A 14,627-nucleotide genomic window follows, 5' to 3' on the forward strand; every position below is an offset into this window, starting at 1 on the left:
TAACCCATGCATCATTAGGAAAAGGAAAGCTCACGTCACATGTGTTAACCCATGCATGTTAACCTCAGCCAATCCACCCTTCCACTCTGAAGAGAATATGTAATAAAATTGTAAATCCAGGCATTTGGATTTTATTTGCTGATAACCTCACTGACCACCCCTGCTACAACTGGATACGGTTCAGGTTGTCTCTGGTACTCAGCCTAACTGGGATTCCTCTCACTGACATCACACACAGGTTGTCAAACTTGGCACAGGAAGATAGCCCCCAGGACACTGTCATTACCCAATGTCCCTGGAGCAGCAGGAACCAGTGAATGTGAACAAAGAAAAAAGGATGACTTCTCTGCTACTGGGGATAACTGCAGCTCCCTATTTGTTGCTTCCCCCAGCAGAGATCAGCTAAATAACAAAATTGTTAGTTTGACTTAAAACACAATGGTATCGAGCTTATAAATCACACTGAGTGTAATTTGAACACCCAATTCAAAAAAGCAAACAGGAATCATATAGTCAGATTCACTTTAAACAGTATATCAAAGATTACTCAGCATCTTAATAAAAATATTTTACAGGAGAAAGGCAATTAGATAGCATAAGGAATATTAGATTTCCCCTGGATACCCTTCTTAACTGAAAACAACGGCCTTTCTTAATTTTTGTTAACCCAGTTATTTGCACCAAATGGCTTGATAATAGCCATACGATCATACGAATTAGCAGTAGAGGCTGCTCCTCCATTCAATAAAATCATGGTCTCACCAATGCCTTTCTTAGATTTCTTCTTGCTTTAATGATCAGTTTTAAGAGCTGCAACAGTGACATGCTCATTTTTTGATAGCTACGATCACCAACAAGAACAACTACTGCAGCCTGACGACTGTTCTGAGAAGCTTGTTATTAAATATTTCTAAAAAGAAATCTAATGTTATGTTTGGTACAAGCAATCCAATTAAAGGAGCACGATAGAATGCAACAATCGCTTCAATTTCTAGCATACCTGACGGATACCTGGAAACTTGTCAGTAATCAGTTTGTCCATATCACTGTCAAAAACAATATTGACGTGGCTCTGAAGGTGTATCCAGGCACTGTGGAGTTTGTCTGTCAATGTCTGCCCAGGGATACCACCTAAGAAGGCAAGGTCCATCCTAGCTGACACGTCTTCCGCCTGAAAGTTGAGCAAATGGTGTTAGTAAAGTCTGTCACTTCACTGATGGACGGTCATCAACCTGAAACACTAGCTCTATTCCTCTCTCCACAGATGCCGCCAGATCTGCTGAGTGTTTCTGACATCATCTGTTTTCATTTCAGATTTCTGGCACCTGCAGCATTTTGTTTTGGCTGTAATGTTTCTTTTACGGTAACATCAGGCAGCCCACATGCCCATGGGCCAACTGAACAAAGAACAATATCGCACAGGAACAGGCCCATCGGCCCTCCAAGCCTGTACTGGTCATGATACCACCCTCGGCCAAAACCCTCAGCACTTCCTAATGCCGTATCCCTGTCCCCATCTTATCCATGTGTTTTTTGAGATGCTTTTTGAAAGCCGTTAATGTACGTGCTTCGACAACCTCCCCTGGCAACGCGTTCCAACGGATTGAAGCCATTAAAGTGTCTCGCTCCAACTCTATTTTACCCACAGGAGATGGTGGGGGGGGGGGGGGGGGGGGGGGTCAGGCCGAGTAGCTAGCCCGGCAGGATTTAGGGCGTGGACTGGTGTTGGACAAGGGAGGGGCTGAATCTCCTTTGGGGGGCTCCTGTTCACCTGCCGCGCCAAGATCATAACCACCCCACCCCCCAACACTCTGTGGCCTCTCAAACCTGGCACCCGCAAACTCCCTCACCACCATTGCTAGGGTCTGCTTCCCAGGCCCCAACAACACATAAATTTAAGTCTGGCTCCATAACCTCCCTTTGCTCAGAGACTGTCTTTAGTCCCAGCCTCGGTCATTGCTGAACTTAGTGAAGTTGGGACTACAGAGCTGATGGCCAATCAGATTGACCACTTGCTCTCCGAGGCATGACTTCCCCCTCAGATGGCGGCAGGATTCTCCGCTCAGGCAACAAACACTGCTTCCTGTTGTGATGAATGCAAGAAATTGTTATTTTTAAATTTTGCATTTTACGTTTTGTAATAATGTTTTTAATGCCCGAGTTCAGGTATATATATCTGCTGCAGTAAGATTATTAAAGAAACTAGGTTAAGGTTTCCATACACTGTGCCTGCAGAAGGTGCAATTAAGATGTCATAAAAGTAAGATCATCATTCATTCCAACCACGTACATTGTTTACAGGAATTGTGTTTATAGAAATAAGATTCCCTGGGTTCAGATAATTATGGGGTTGTGGTTAGCCTTAGTAAAATGGTCATAACCCAGTTAGTGGAATAGAAATTATGTAATTAATGGAAGGAGCCAGGTCTATAGCAGGCAGGAACAAACTGCACGACCTCCTTGGGGTGGCCAGGGTGAGTAGGCAGCACCGTGCTGCTGACACCAACCCCCACACACCCATAACACCCCCCAGACACTGCTCCACCACCCCCCCACAACCTTCAGCCTGTGGTTTAATCATGTGTCTTGTCTTGTGTCTTACAGGAGCCGCTGGTGATGGGGTAGGCCCTCAGCCACAGTCCCAGGTGCCGAGCAGCGCCGAGGACACCGACACGGACTTGAGCCATAGAGTTATACTAGGCGCGGCTGCCCTCCCCTCACAGCTCGCAGGATAGGCGAGGGCGAGGCGCCGATTTTACTTTCGTAAAACGCCAGTTCCTCCACTAGCGTAAACATTTAGCCTCAGAAACGGTGAATCCAGCCCAATAGATTTTGTGGGGTAGATTTGACACATTGGACCACAAGTCTTGTTATACTCAAGTCATTTTGTATAAGTCACGGCACTGTTCCATCAGTGCACAATGCAAAGCCGTCCAGCAGTTGTTAAAATGGACTTTGTTACCAATCTTTAAGCTTTCATTTATTTAAACAATCTTAAAAAGAAATCAAGTCTGTGTTCTTACCTCCTGTGTATTTAATATATCCTCAGTCTGAACAGACTGCACTGTCTTGATCTGCTCTTGTGCCATTAGAGCCAGAAGCTTGTGTATCACCTGAACATCTTTCATCACTGCTTGTAGATTAACTGTTTGACCATTGGTGAACATTTGGTCTCCAAGCCGATTAATTGGACGAAACCTACCAATTGCAAAACAAAAAGGGAAAATAGAAACGTGAACCATGCTGGAAATCGTTTGTGGCCAAGAGCCCAAGAAAGGTTTCTCGTCTCCATCATAACAACTACTTTAGCTGTTGAGTTGTATATAACTTGGGAGTGCGGCTAAAAAAAATAGATTTTCTTAATCAAAGCTTTTTACCTTGCATTCATCAGAACAACTAGCAGGAACCAACAAATTTATACTGTACAAGAGGAGTGCCAGAGGCCTCTACATATCAGAATCCACTTTATCAACCAATCAGCAGCCTTGTCTCATACAGTAAAAAGAAGTTGTTTCCCATACATCGATATTCTTGCGGATTGTCCTGATGAGTCCAAACAAAAATCTTTGACAAAAAAAATGTCTTTACAGCAACAAAGCAAAGTTAAAAAATTACAAATAACTCCAAGGACTGTGGACTTGCAACTAATAAATGTCTTTTTTAATGAAAATAGTTAAATTAAGTCACCACTTTAAGATACTATAATGCAATTTGACAGGACAAATTCTCCCTTCGAAATATCTTACCTGGAAGGAGGCACAACAACAGCATCGAGGAAGAACATGTCCAGGTTCCAGCATGTCTTTGTATTTTGACATATTCTCAAGCCAGGAAACAGATATTTCAGGAAGAAGCCTAATCAAAATGAAGGATTGATTTAAAGAAGGATGATGTTTTCATATTTTAGATACACCATTATTTCCCTGGGCATTCATAACATGTGCATCATAAACTGTCAAAGGATTGTCAGTAAAATTGCTTTTGAATTTCTAAAGTCGCACTTCAATTTCAGCGTTTATGTCTAAAAACTGTCCACCCTCCTTGTTACACAGGGAGGGTGCATCAGTTTTAGGCTGTTGAGGTGCAAGTTTGAATCCAGTTCAAACTGATGATATGAATGTCTCCTATCTATGTTGACTCCAAGAGCCCTGCATGAGCTAATCTGAACATACCAAACCAGTTAATTGTGCACATGCATGGTGCAAACACTAACTTGGCGGGGAGATAGTGGTAACATCTTTGGACTATAGAACATACAGTGCAGAAGGAAGCCATTCGGCCCATCGAGTCTGCACCGAACCACTTAAGCCCTCACTTCCACCCTATCACTGTAACCCAATAACCCCTCCTAACCTTTTTTTTTGGTCACTAAGGGCAATTTATCATGGCCAATCCACCTAACTTGCACATCTTTGGACTGTGGGAGGAAACCGGAGCACCCGGAGCCCACGCAGACACGGGGAGAACGTGCAAACTCCTAATTCACTGGCCCAGATTAATGCTCTGGGGACATGGATTCAAATCCCACCATGGCAGCTGGTGAAATTTAAATTCAGTTCATTAAAGCAAACCTAGAATTTTAAAAAGCTAGTCACAGAATCAAAGATTTGTTACGGCTCTACCTCCAGCACATTCCCCAAGTATCTTTTATACATAATATTGTTCTTTCCTCCCTCTTTGGTTTTTGATTCCCCTAAATGCACTCATAAAATATTTACCTTCATTTTCCCATAATTCCACCATGTGGTCTTTGGCAGTGGAGGGAGTCAGAAATCCTCGTTTTCCAAATAGAGAATCATCAAGACCTTGTCAAAAGGTACAAATAAAATAATAAATGTCAGCTCACAAGTGCATGACAGAGACAAAAACAGTAAGAACTTGCATTTAAAAAATGCATTCTCAGCATGTGGCAATTAACTTCACAGCTAATGAATTGCTTTTGGAAGTGTACTTATTGTGATATAGGAAAATGAAACAAATATGTACCCGGCAACTTCCCACAAACAGTAATGCGATAAATGGCCAGTTAATCAACTCTTACCTATTCGATCATAGCCAGTGCATCTCCAGCAGTGGCTTCGCTTCCTCATTTTAAAACCCATTTCCAGCCTCACCAACACATACCTCTGCAACTTTACCAGGCTATAAAACTCCTTCGCCACCCGCCTGTCCGTCCTGACCTCTCCATTGAGCCCCTTGTTATGAGGTCACCATCTTCATCCCCACCATTGGCTTCAGCTTCCTAGGATCCATATTTTGGAGCTGAATCCCTAAACCCCTTTGCTGCTCCACTTATTCCTCTCCTTTCACAAGGTTTTGGAATCACATTTCCTAGCATCTCCTTAGGTTGTTTGTCCATTTTTCAGATTACATCTTTAGGGGCAATACAAATTCAGATTGCTCTTGATGTTGTCGATCTGTTTTCATGGCATTGGTTGCAGGGTGGATGTTGACCAAGAGAACCACCTGCTATTCTTCAACAACACGCCATGGGCTATTTTGCACTCATGCTATCAGATAAACAAGGCCTCGATTTAATACCTAAAGCTACACAGATAGCTAAACGGGGGCAGTGGCAGATGTTGTAACCTTCGCCTCATTGATTGCCCGAAGGTGGATCCTGTTAGGGTGGAGATCAACTTCTCTACCCTGGGCCCTGGCGTGGAGGGGGAACCTGTTGGAATTCCTGACGCTTGAAAAGGTCAAATTTGAACTGAGGGGAAAGATGGAGGGATTCTACAATTCATGTGCGTTATTCATTATGCACTTTCGAGAATTGGATCACATCGAACATTAGGGGGGTTGGGGGCTGGGAGGGTTGGTGGGAGACTATGGGTGATTCCTGTTAATGGTGACTATGGGTGATTCCTGATTCCTCTTTGTCATTTGTTTGTGTTAACATGTGGGTTAATGTTTCGGGGTTTGGTGGGAGGATGGGACCGTTGTTATTGATATGGGGATTGACATTACATTCGTTACTGATTATTGTTTATTGTTGGGTGTAAATTTGGGAGAAAATGTGAAAAAGGAGAATAAAAAAATATTTTTTTTAAAAAGCTACACATGTAGCTGGAAGTACCACATGCAAACTAAAAAATAACAAAGGAATAGAACAAACTAAACAACATGGTTTCACCATCTCCCACTTCGGTATTGTCGGAGTAATATTCAAATAGGTAATGCTAAGTATTTTGAAACTAATAAAGGAACTGGCTAGCCAAAGACTGAAAATCAGAACAAAAGCCAGTTATTAAAGCTACAATCAAACTATTGCTTCCAGGTCAGTGCAAATGGCCTCAGGTACGCAGTGAGAAAGCATTACTCTGGAATAAATGCAGAAAATACCAGAAATAGTCTGCTGGTCTAGCAGCATCTGTGGAGAGAGAAACATAATGTTTCAGGGCAGGCACGCTGAGTATTTCCAGCATTTTCTGTTTTTGTTTCAGATATCCGGCATCTGCAGAATTTTACTTTAATGTAACTCCGAGGTAAGGTCGAGAATCCAACTGCCCAACAAATTAAAGTAAGAACGCGTCGATCAGATAAGCCTCACAGCACTGGAGATTCATGCCGGTTATAGCACACTACAGGTACAGGCAAATCCACACTTTCTAATGGACCTATATAATTTAACATTACCAGGGAGCACTGCTCCCACCATGCTCATCAGCTGTGTGGAAGATGTGGTGCACAGGTCCGTTTCAATGCAGACTTACCTCCACTGTCTTCCAACACTGAGTCTGAGTCTGTATTTTTTTTCCCTTTGACTTTCAAAGCAGCTGTGGGATACGTCACTATTAGTTTACTGTTGTGTTCCTTCCGCACAGTTGATTTGCCAGCTCTAGAGTTAAAATAAACACAAATGTTTATGAATTGCAAAACTTCATTATCATCACATTCTACTCAGCAAACAATCAAAAATTACAATTACATGTTTCTGATGGTTAAATGGAAACAAACGGACTTCCGGTTGCAGCGATGCCCAGCTAAGCCGCACGTTTCGGCGGCTCCAGCTCCAACGGACCTTCGGGCTCTTTTAAGAGCCCCAACGGGAAATTTTCTCACGACGAAACCCGGTGTGGGGTGAGTTAATAGGGAGTCCCCCCCCAACGAAAGAGAAAAATATCTGCGGCGGCGGTTACATCGCGAGGAATCCTCGACGATAGGGACAGAAAGGAAAAAGAAGCAAGATGGCGGCGGAGAAAGCCCAGGCGACATGGGGGCCCGATCAAGACGAATTTTTAAGACGGTGTGTGGAGCTACTTAAGAAGGAGGTGCTGACCCCGATGCTACAGGCAATTGAGGGGCTTAAGGAGGCACAATGGACCCAGGAGACAGAGCTCCGCGTGGTGGAGCAGAAGGTGACGGATAATGAGGACGAGATCCTGGGCCTGGCGGTCAAAACACAGACGCACGAGGCGCTCCACAAAAAGTGCATTGAAAGGATTGAGGCCCTAGAAAACAGAGCACGAAGGAAGAACCTTCGGATCCTGGGTCTCCCTGAGGGAGTGGAAGGAGCGGACTGCGGGGCTTACGTGAGCACGATGCTAAGCTCGCTGATGGGAGCTGAGGCCCCTTCGGACCCCTTAGAAGTGGAGGGGGCTCATCGGGTCCCTGCGAGGAGACCAAAGGCGGGAGAACCACCTAGGGCGACAATCGTGCAATTTCACTGCTTTAATGATAGAGAAGTGGTTCTGAGATGGGCCAAAAAGGTACGGAGTAGCAGATGGGAGAATGTAGTGGTACGGGTGTACCAGGATTGGAGTGCGGAGGTGGCGAGAAGGAGGGCGAGTTTTAATCGAGCCAAGGAGGTGTTACACAAGATGAAGTTCGGGATGCTGCAGCCGGCGCGACTATGGGTCACGTACCAGGAGAGACATCACTACTTCGAGACGGCGGAAGAAGCATGGACCTTTATTAAAGATGAGAAATTGGATCGGAACTGAGGGACTGATATTAGAGGGAAATGTCACTGTCGATGTATATAGAGATGTAAATTGGGAAGGGGGGGACACTAAGAAATGTGGGCGCCGGTGGGGGGGGGGAAAGAAGAGACATAGGCGGAGGATGAGGAATGGGAGTGGGGTGGGAGAGGGAGCTGCGCCACAAGGGGCAGGTCAGCTACAGAGATGTTCCCGCGCCAGAAAGATGATGGCGGGAAGATAGGCGCAAGGTAGATGGGAGTTCCCCACACGGGGGGGTCAAGGAGTGAGCAGGAGAAGCCGGGGTCAGCTGAAGTCAGCTGACTTGCGGAAGTAATATGGGGGGAGCAATCACGCTAGAGGGGGATCTAGCGGTGGTGGTGGGGGGGGGGGGATAACTGGGTTGCTGCTGCAGAAATCAAAGAGGAACTGGCGAAAGAAAGGGTGGTCGGGGCTGGAATGCGCCACCTGGGGAACGGGTGGGAGCGCGGAATCGGGACGTGGGACTGGCCTAGAGAGGGTGATGGCTAGTCGACACGGGAAGGGGGCAGATAGCCCCCTAGTGAGGCTGATCACGTGGAATGTGAGAGGCGTAAATGGACCGATTAAAAGGGCCCGAGTGCTCGCGTACTTGAAAGGACTGAGGGCAGACGTGGCTATGCTTCAGGAGACGCACCTGAAGGTGGCGGACCAAGTTAGGTTAAGGAAAGGATGGGTGGGACAGGTGTTCCATTCAGGGCTGGATGCAAAGAATAGAGGGGTGGCCATACTGGTGGGGAAACGGGTATCATTCGAAGCAAGGAGCATTGTAGCAGATAGTGGAGGCAGATATGAAATGGTGAGTGGCAGGCTGGAGGGAATGGAGGTTGTGTTGGTTAACATATATGCCCCGAATTGGGATGATGAGGGATTTATGAGGCGGATGCTGGGACGTATACCGGACCTGGAGTTAGGAAACTTGATAATGGGGGGAGACTTCAACACCGTGCTGGACCCAGGGTTAGATAGATCCAGATCTAAGACCGGAAGAAGGCCGGCAGCGGCCAAGGTGCTTAAGGGGTTTATGGACCAAATGGGGGGAGTGGATCCATGGCGATTTCTTAGACCGAGGGCCAGGGAGTTTTCCTTCTTCTCCCATGTTCATAAGGTGTACTCCCGGATAGATTTTTTTGTTTTGGGAAGGTCGTTGATCTCGAGGGTGGAAGAAACTGAGTATTCAGCCAGAGCTATTTCGGAATATGCCCCACATTGGGTGGACCTGGAACTAGGAGAGGAGAGGGAGCAGCGTGCACTCTGGCGATTAGATGTGGGATTGTTGGCGGATGAGGGAGTCTGTGGAAGAGTGCGGGGATGTATCGAGAGGTACCTGGAGGCCAATGACGATGGGGAGGTCCGAGTGGGAGTGGTATGGGAAGCACTAAAGGCGGTGGTCAGAGGAGAGCTGATCTCCATCAGGGCCCACAAAGGGAAAACAGAGGCCAAGGAAAGATTACTGGGGGAGATCTTAAGGGTGGACAGAGAATTTGCGGAGACCCCGGAGGAGGGACTGTACAGGGAGAGACGACGACTCCAGACGGAGTTCGACCTTCTGACCACCAGGAGGGCGGAGGTGCTGTGGAGGAAGGCACAGGGGATGAGGTATGAATATGGGGAAAAGGCTAGTCGCCTGTTGGCCCATCAGCTGCGAAAGAGGACAGCGGCGAGGGAGATAGGGGGAATTATAGACGAAAAGGGAGCTACGGTGCGGAGAGCAGGGAAGATAAACGGGGTGTTTAAGACCTTTTACGAAAGACTTTATAGGTCCCAACCCCCCGGAGGGAAAAGAGGAGATGCGGCAGTTTCTGGACCAATTAAGGTTCCCGAGGGTGAAGGAGCAGGAGGTGGAAGGCCTGGGGGCACCAATTTGGGTGGACGAGGTTACCAAGGGGCTGGGGAACATGCAGGCAGGGAAGGCACCGGGACCAGATGGGTTCCCGGTGGAATTTTATAGAAAATATGTGGACCTGCTGGCCCCGCTGTTGGTGAGGACTTTTAACGAGGCCAGGGAAGGAGGGACTCTATCCCCGACAATGCCGGAGGCGACGATATCGCTAATTTTGAAGCGGGATATAAATATGCGCTGCAGTGCTGGTCCTATAGGCCTATTTCATTATTAGATGTGGACTCCAAATTGCTAGCAAAGGTGCTGGCATCGAGGATAGAGGACTGTGTCCCGGGGGTGGTGCACGAAGACCAGACAGGATTCGTAAAGGGGAGACAACTAAATGTCAACGTGCGACGGCTACTAGGGGTGATAATGATGCCCCCAGTAGAGGGGGAGGCAGAGATAGTGGCGGCAATGGATGCAGAGAAGGCATTTGACAGGGTGGAGTGGGAGTACCTATGGGAGGTGCTGAGGAGGTTCGGGAACGGGTTTATTAGCTGGGTCAAACTCCTCTATGGGGCCCCATCGGCAAGTGTGGTCACGGGTCGGCAAAGATCGGAGTATTTCCGACTATACAGGGGAACGAGACAGGGATGCCCGCTATCTCCATTACTGTTCGCGTTGGCAATTGAACCACTGGCCATGGCGCTGAGAGACTCCAGGAAATGGAGAGGGGTGATTAGAGGGGGAGAAGAACACAGAGTGTCACTCTACGCGGATGACCTACTGTTGTATGTGACGGACCCAGTGGGGGGGATGACAGAGGTCATGCAGATATTGAGGGAGTTCGGAGATTTCTCGGGATATAGGCTTAACTTGGGAAGAGTGAACTTTTCGTGATACACCCTGGGGACCAGAGTAGAGGGATAGATGGCCTGCCTTTAAGGAAAGTGGAAAGTAACTTTCGATACCTGGGGATTCAGATAGCCAGGAGCTGGGGAACCTTGCACAGACTTAATCTGACACGACTGGTGGAACAAATGGAAGAGGACTTCAAGAGGTGGGACATGCAGCCACTGTCACTGGCGGGCAGAGTGCAGGCAATTAAGATGATGGTCCTCCCGAGGTTCCTATTTGTATTCCAATGTCTCCCTATACTGATCACTAAGGCCTTCTTTAAAAAAATAGACAGGAGCATCACGAGCTTCGTGTGGGCAGGGAAAGTTCCGAGGGTAAGGAGGGGGTTCTTACAACGTAGCAGAGATAGAGGGGGACTGGCGCTGCCGAATTTGGGCGACTACTATTGGGCCGCCAATGTGGCAATGATACGTAGATGGATGATGGAGGGTGAGGGAGCGGCGTGGAAAAGACTAGAGAGAAAGTCCTGTAAAGGGACGAGTCTAGAGGCGCTGGTGACGGCGCCACTACCGTTCTCACCAAAATAATTTACCACAAACCCAGTGGTGGCGGCAACATTAAATATCTGGGGACAATGGAGGCGACAGAGAGGTGTGCTGGGAGCCCTGGTGGGGTCCCCAATCAGGAACAACCATAGGTTTGCCCCAGGGAGGATGGATGGAGGATTCCAGAGCTGGCACCAGTTGGGAATTAGGAGGGTGGGAGATTTATTTATAGACGGGACGTTTGCGAGCTTGGGAGCGTTGGAGGAAAAGTATAAGCTGCCCCGGGGAAATTTCTTTAGGTATATGCAGGTGAGGGCATTCACAAGACAACAGGTGAGGGAATTTCCATTGCTCCCGACACAGGGGATCCAGGATAGAATGCTCTCGGGGGTGTGGGTCGGGGAGGGCAAGGTGTCAGAGATATACCGAGAGATGAGAGAAGAGGGGAGGAGCTGGTGGGCGAACTAAAAGGAAAGTGGGAAGAAGAGCTCAGGGAGGAGATAGAGGAGGGTCTGTGGGCTAATGCCCTAAGCAGGGTAAATTCCTCTTCCTCGTGTGCCAGGCTTAGCCTGATTCAATTTAAGGTGCTACATAGAGCACACATAACGGGAGCAAGGTTGAGCAGGTTCTTCGGAGTGGAGGACAAGTGTGGGAAGTGCGGCGGAAGCCCGGCAAACCACACACATATGTTTTGGTTGTGCCCGGCACTGGAGGGGTATTGGAGGGGAGTGACGGGAGTGATTTTGAAGGTGGTGAAGGTCCGGGTCAAACCAGGCTGGGGGTTAGCTTTATTTGGAGTTGCGGATGAGCCGGGAGTGCAGGAGGCGAAAGAGGCCGATGTCGTTGCCTTTGCGTCCCTAGTAGCCCGGCGTAGGATTTTACTCATGTGGAAGGAAGCGAAACCCCCCGGACTGGAGGCCTGGATAAACGATATGGCGGGGTTCATAAAACTGGAGCAGATTAAGTTTGCACTGAGAGGATCGGCTCAAGGGCTCACTAGAAGGTGGCAACCATTCCTCGACTACCTAGCGGAACGATAGAGGGAAGATAGATGACTAGCAGCAGCAACCCAGGGAGGAGGGGGAAGTTTCATTTTATGTTAATTGATTAGTTTACCATGTTGGTTAGTTACTTTTTATTAGATTGTGGTTATCATGTTACATGTACTGTTAATTTTCTTTATGTTTGATGTGTAAGGGGAAAAAATTGTGAACGAAAAATTTCAATAAAATATATTTTTTTAAAAAAATGGAAACAAACATCAAACTGCTTCAGATCAGTAATTTTTCTGTGCTTTTTCTAAAAACCATTAATATGAATTTGAAGAGGGTGCAACTCGCCCTAATTTTCTTTATATTTTCTCTTTACTCTTTTATATTTCTCCCCGAGCTACATATCTCAGGCTCCCAAGAATGCAGTCACACATCATCTTGCACAATTGTATCCTGGAATTAAATCGTCATTCCAAGGTGCTTGACTTCTCAATAACAGCACAGGCCTGACCACAAACTGAAACCTATATACTCTCCATGCTAAACTCTGTGGCTCCTTACATCACTGCGGTAGCAGCAGACACAGCAAAAGATACATCTGCAAGATGCAGTGCAGCATTTCACCAAGGCTCCTTCAACAGCATCTTCCAAACCCACAACCTCGACCACCTAGAAGGTGGAGGACAGCAGATACATGGGAACATCACCACCTGCAAGCTCCCCTCCAAGACCCACACCATGCTGACTTGGTAACATAACAACTGTTCCTTCACTGTTACGGAGTCAAAATCCTGGAACTTCCCCTTTACCAGCACTGTACATGTTCTTACACCACATGGACTGCAGCGGTTCAAGAAGGCAGCTCACTACCACCTTCTCAAGGGCAATTGGGGACGAGCAATAAAGGTTGGCCTTGCCAGCGAATCCCACATCCAGTGAAAGAATTTAAAGAGAGGACACAACCACTGAACTAAGAGTTAATTTACAAAAGATATAGACTCAGTAGGAAGGACTTTTACTCTCTCAAAGCAGCTTTCTTTATTGCTGTGTCTCCAAGCTGAACACTATTTTACATGCCTTTAAGAATCCTGCATTCTTCCATTTTTTGAAATCCTCTGATGTTTGTCTGCCCACCATCTACTGCTAGATCTCCACCTTCACTGTGCTTTCACCATTCCCAATATCCATATCCTGTCTACTCAAAATTTTTCACAACTGGCACGCCACCTGCAACAGCCGCAAGGCTTCCCATTCTACTTTGACACAGCTTCCTGCCACACATCTCATAATGGTCTCTCCATAAATCCAAGGTTCTTCCTCAATCATTTCCTTCAAATCAGCAACTTCCAGTTCAGCTACACACTGCATAAACAAACTTTAACCCTGAAATTAAGAACGTATCTTTGTTTTTAAAATGAACACCTTGGGATAGATTTTCCAATCCCACCCGCCGCAGGAATCATTGCGGGCGGGACGGAAAATTTGATGGACCATTGAAAGACGTGTTGAATTTGGGCAGGAATTTCCAGTCTCAGGGAAGAAGGGACTGGAAAATCCCACCCCTTATTTCTAGAACTAAATTACTCCTAATAAACTGGTGCTTTGTTAGTAATAGTAACCACTGGATTCTTTAAGGCAAATTGCAATCCAGCAGAGATATAAATAACAGCAGAGCTATTAGAATAAATTCCCATGCGATCCCTGTGACGAAGTAGTAAAAGGCACAAAGATGCAAGGTTTAATTAACTAATTTGTGCTGAACTATTTTTTTAATATAAATTTAGAGTACCCAATTCATTTTTCCAATTAAGGGGCAATTTAGCGTGGCCAATCCACCTAGCCTGCACATCTTTGGGTTGTGGGGGCGTAACCCACGCAAACACGAGGAGAATGTGCAAACGCCACACGGACAGTGACCCAGAGCCGGGATCAAACCAGGGACCTCGGCGGCGTGAGACAACAGCGCTAACCACTGCACCAATGTGCTGCCCTGTGCTGAACTATTTGACCTCAAGTGGAGCAACTGAAGTGCCGGCATCACATTTACTTACAGGGCCGCTTCTAGGAGACGGCACAATTCTCTTTGCACATTGATCCTTGATGAAGTGGAGATCTTTCTGGTGGCAGAAGCTGACATGCTTCCTCGCAGTTCCTAACTCCCTTCCTATGCTATAGCTCCCCAACACCTCCTTTACTTGCACCCACATCTCATTTCTCCATGAATTATAATTCAATTATACCCTCATTTAAACGGGCAAAGTGAAGAAATTAGATTCTTACCAAGATAGATGAAGAACCAAAGGAATGCACAACCCAGGGGGAGGGAGTGGGGGGAGAAGGAAGAGGAAAGGCAGGAAAGCCACAAAAAAAGGAGAAGAGGTGGGGACAGGATAAACCTTTCTGTACAATAAAGTAAATTTATGCAGTTAAGAAAAATGTATATAGC

At 46.8% G+C, this 14,627-nt stretch overlaps 1 protein-coding gene across 2 annotated transcripts in view; it reads right to left on the minus strand.

Moving 5' to 3' along the window:
- Window positions 1–14,627, minus strand: part of polr1a (RNA polymerase I subunit A) — a 169,260-nt gene that overhangs the window by 141,480 nt on the left and 13,153 nt on the right. For both annotated transcript variants that reach the window (XM_072497568.1, XM_072497569.1), the window contains exons 6-10: window positions 6,717–6,841; window positions 4,719–4,805; window positions 3,747–3,855; window positions 3,024–3,198; window positions 1,001–1,171 (exon numbers count right to left, since the gene is read on the minus strand). In XM_072497568.1, the coding sequence (XP_072353669.1) occupies window positions 1,001–1,171; window positions 3,024–3,198; window positions 3,747–3,855; window positions 4,719–4,805; window positions 6,717–6,841 (667 nt within the window). The remainder of the gene's footprint in view (window positions 1–1,000; window positions 1,172–3,023; window positions 3,199–3,746; window positions 3,856–4,718; window positions 4,806–6,716; window positions 6,842–14,627) is intronic.

This window comes from Scyliorhinus torazame, chromosome 3, assembly GCF_047496885.1.
Source record: "Scyliorhinus torazame isolate Kashiwa2021f chromosome 3, sScyTor2.1, whole genome shotgun sequence".
Classification (NCBI taxonomy): Eukaryota; Metazoa; Chordata; class Chondrichthyes; order Carcharhiniformes; family Scyliorhinidae; genus Scyliorhinus; species Scyliorhinus torazame.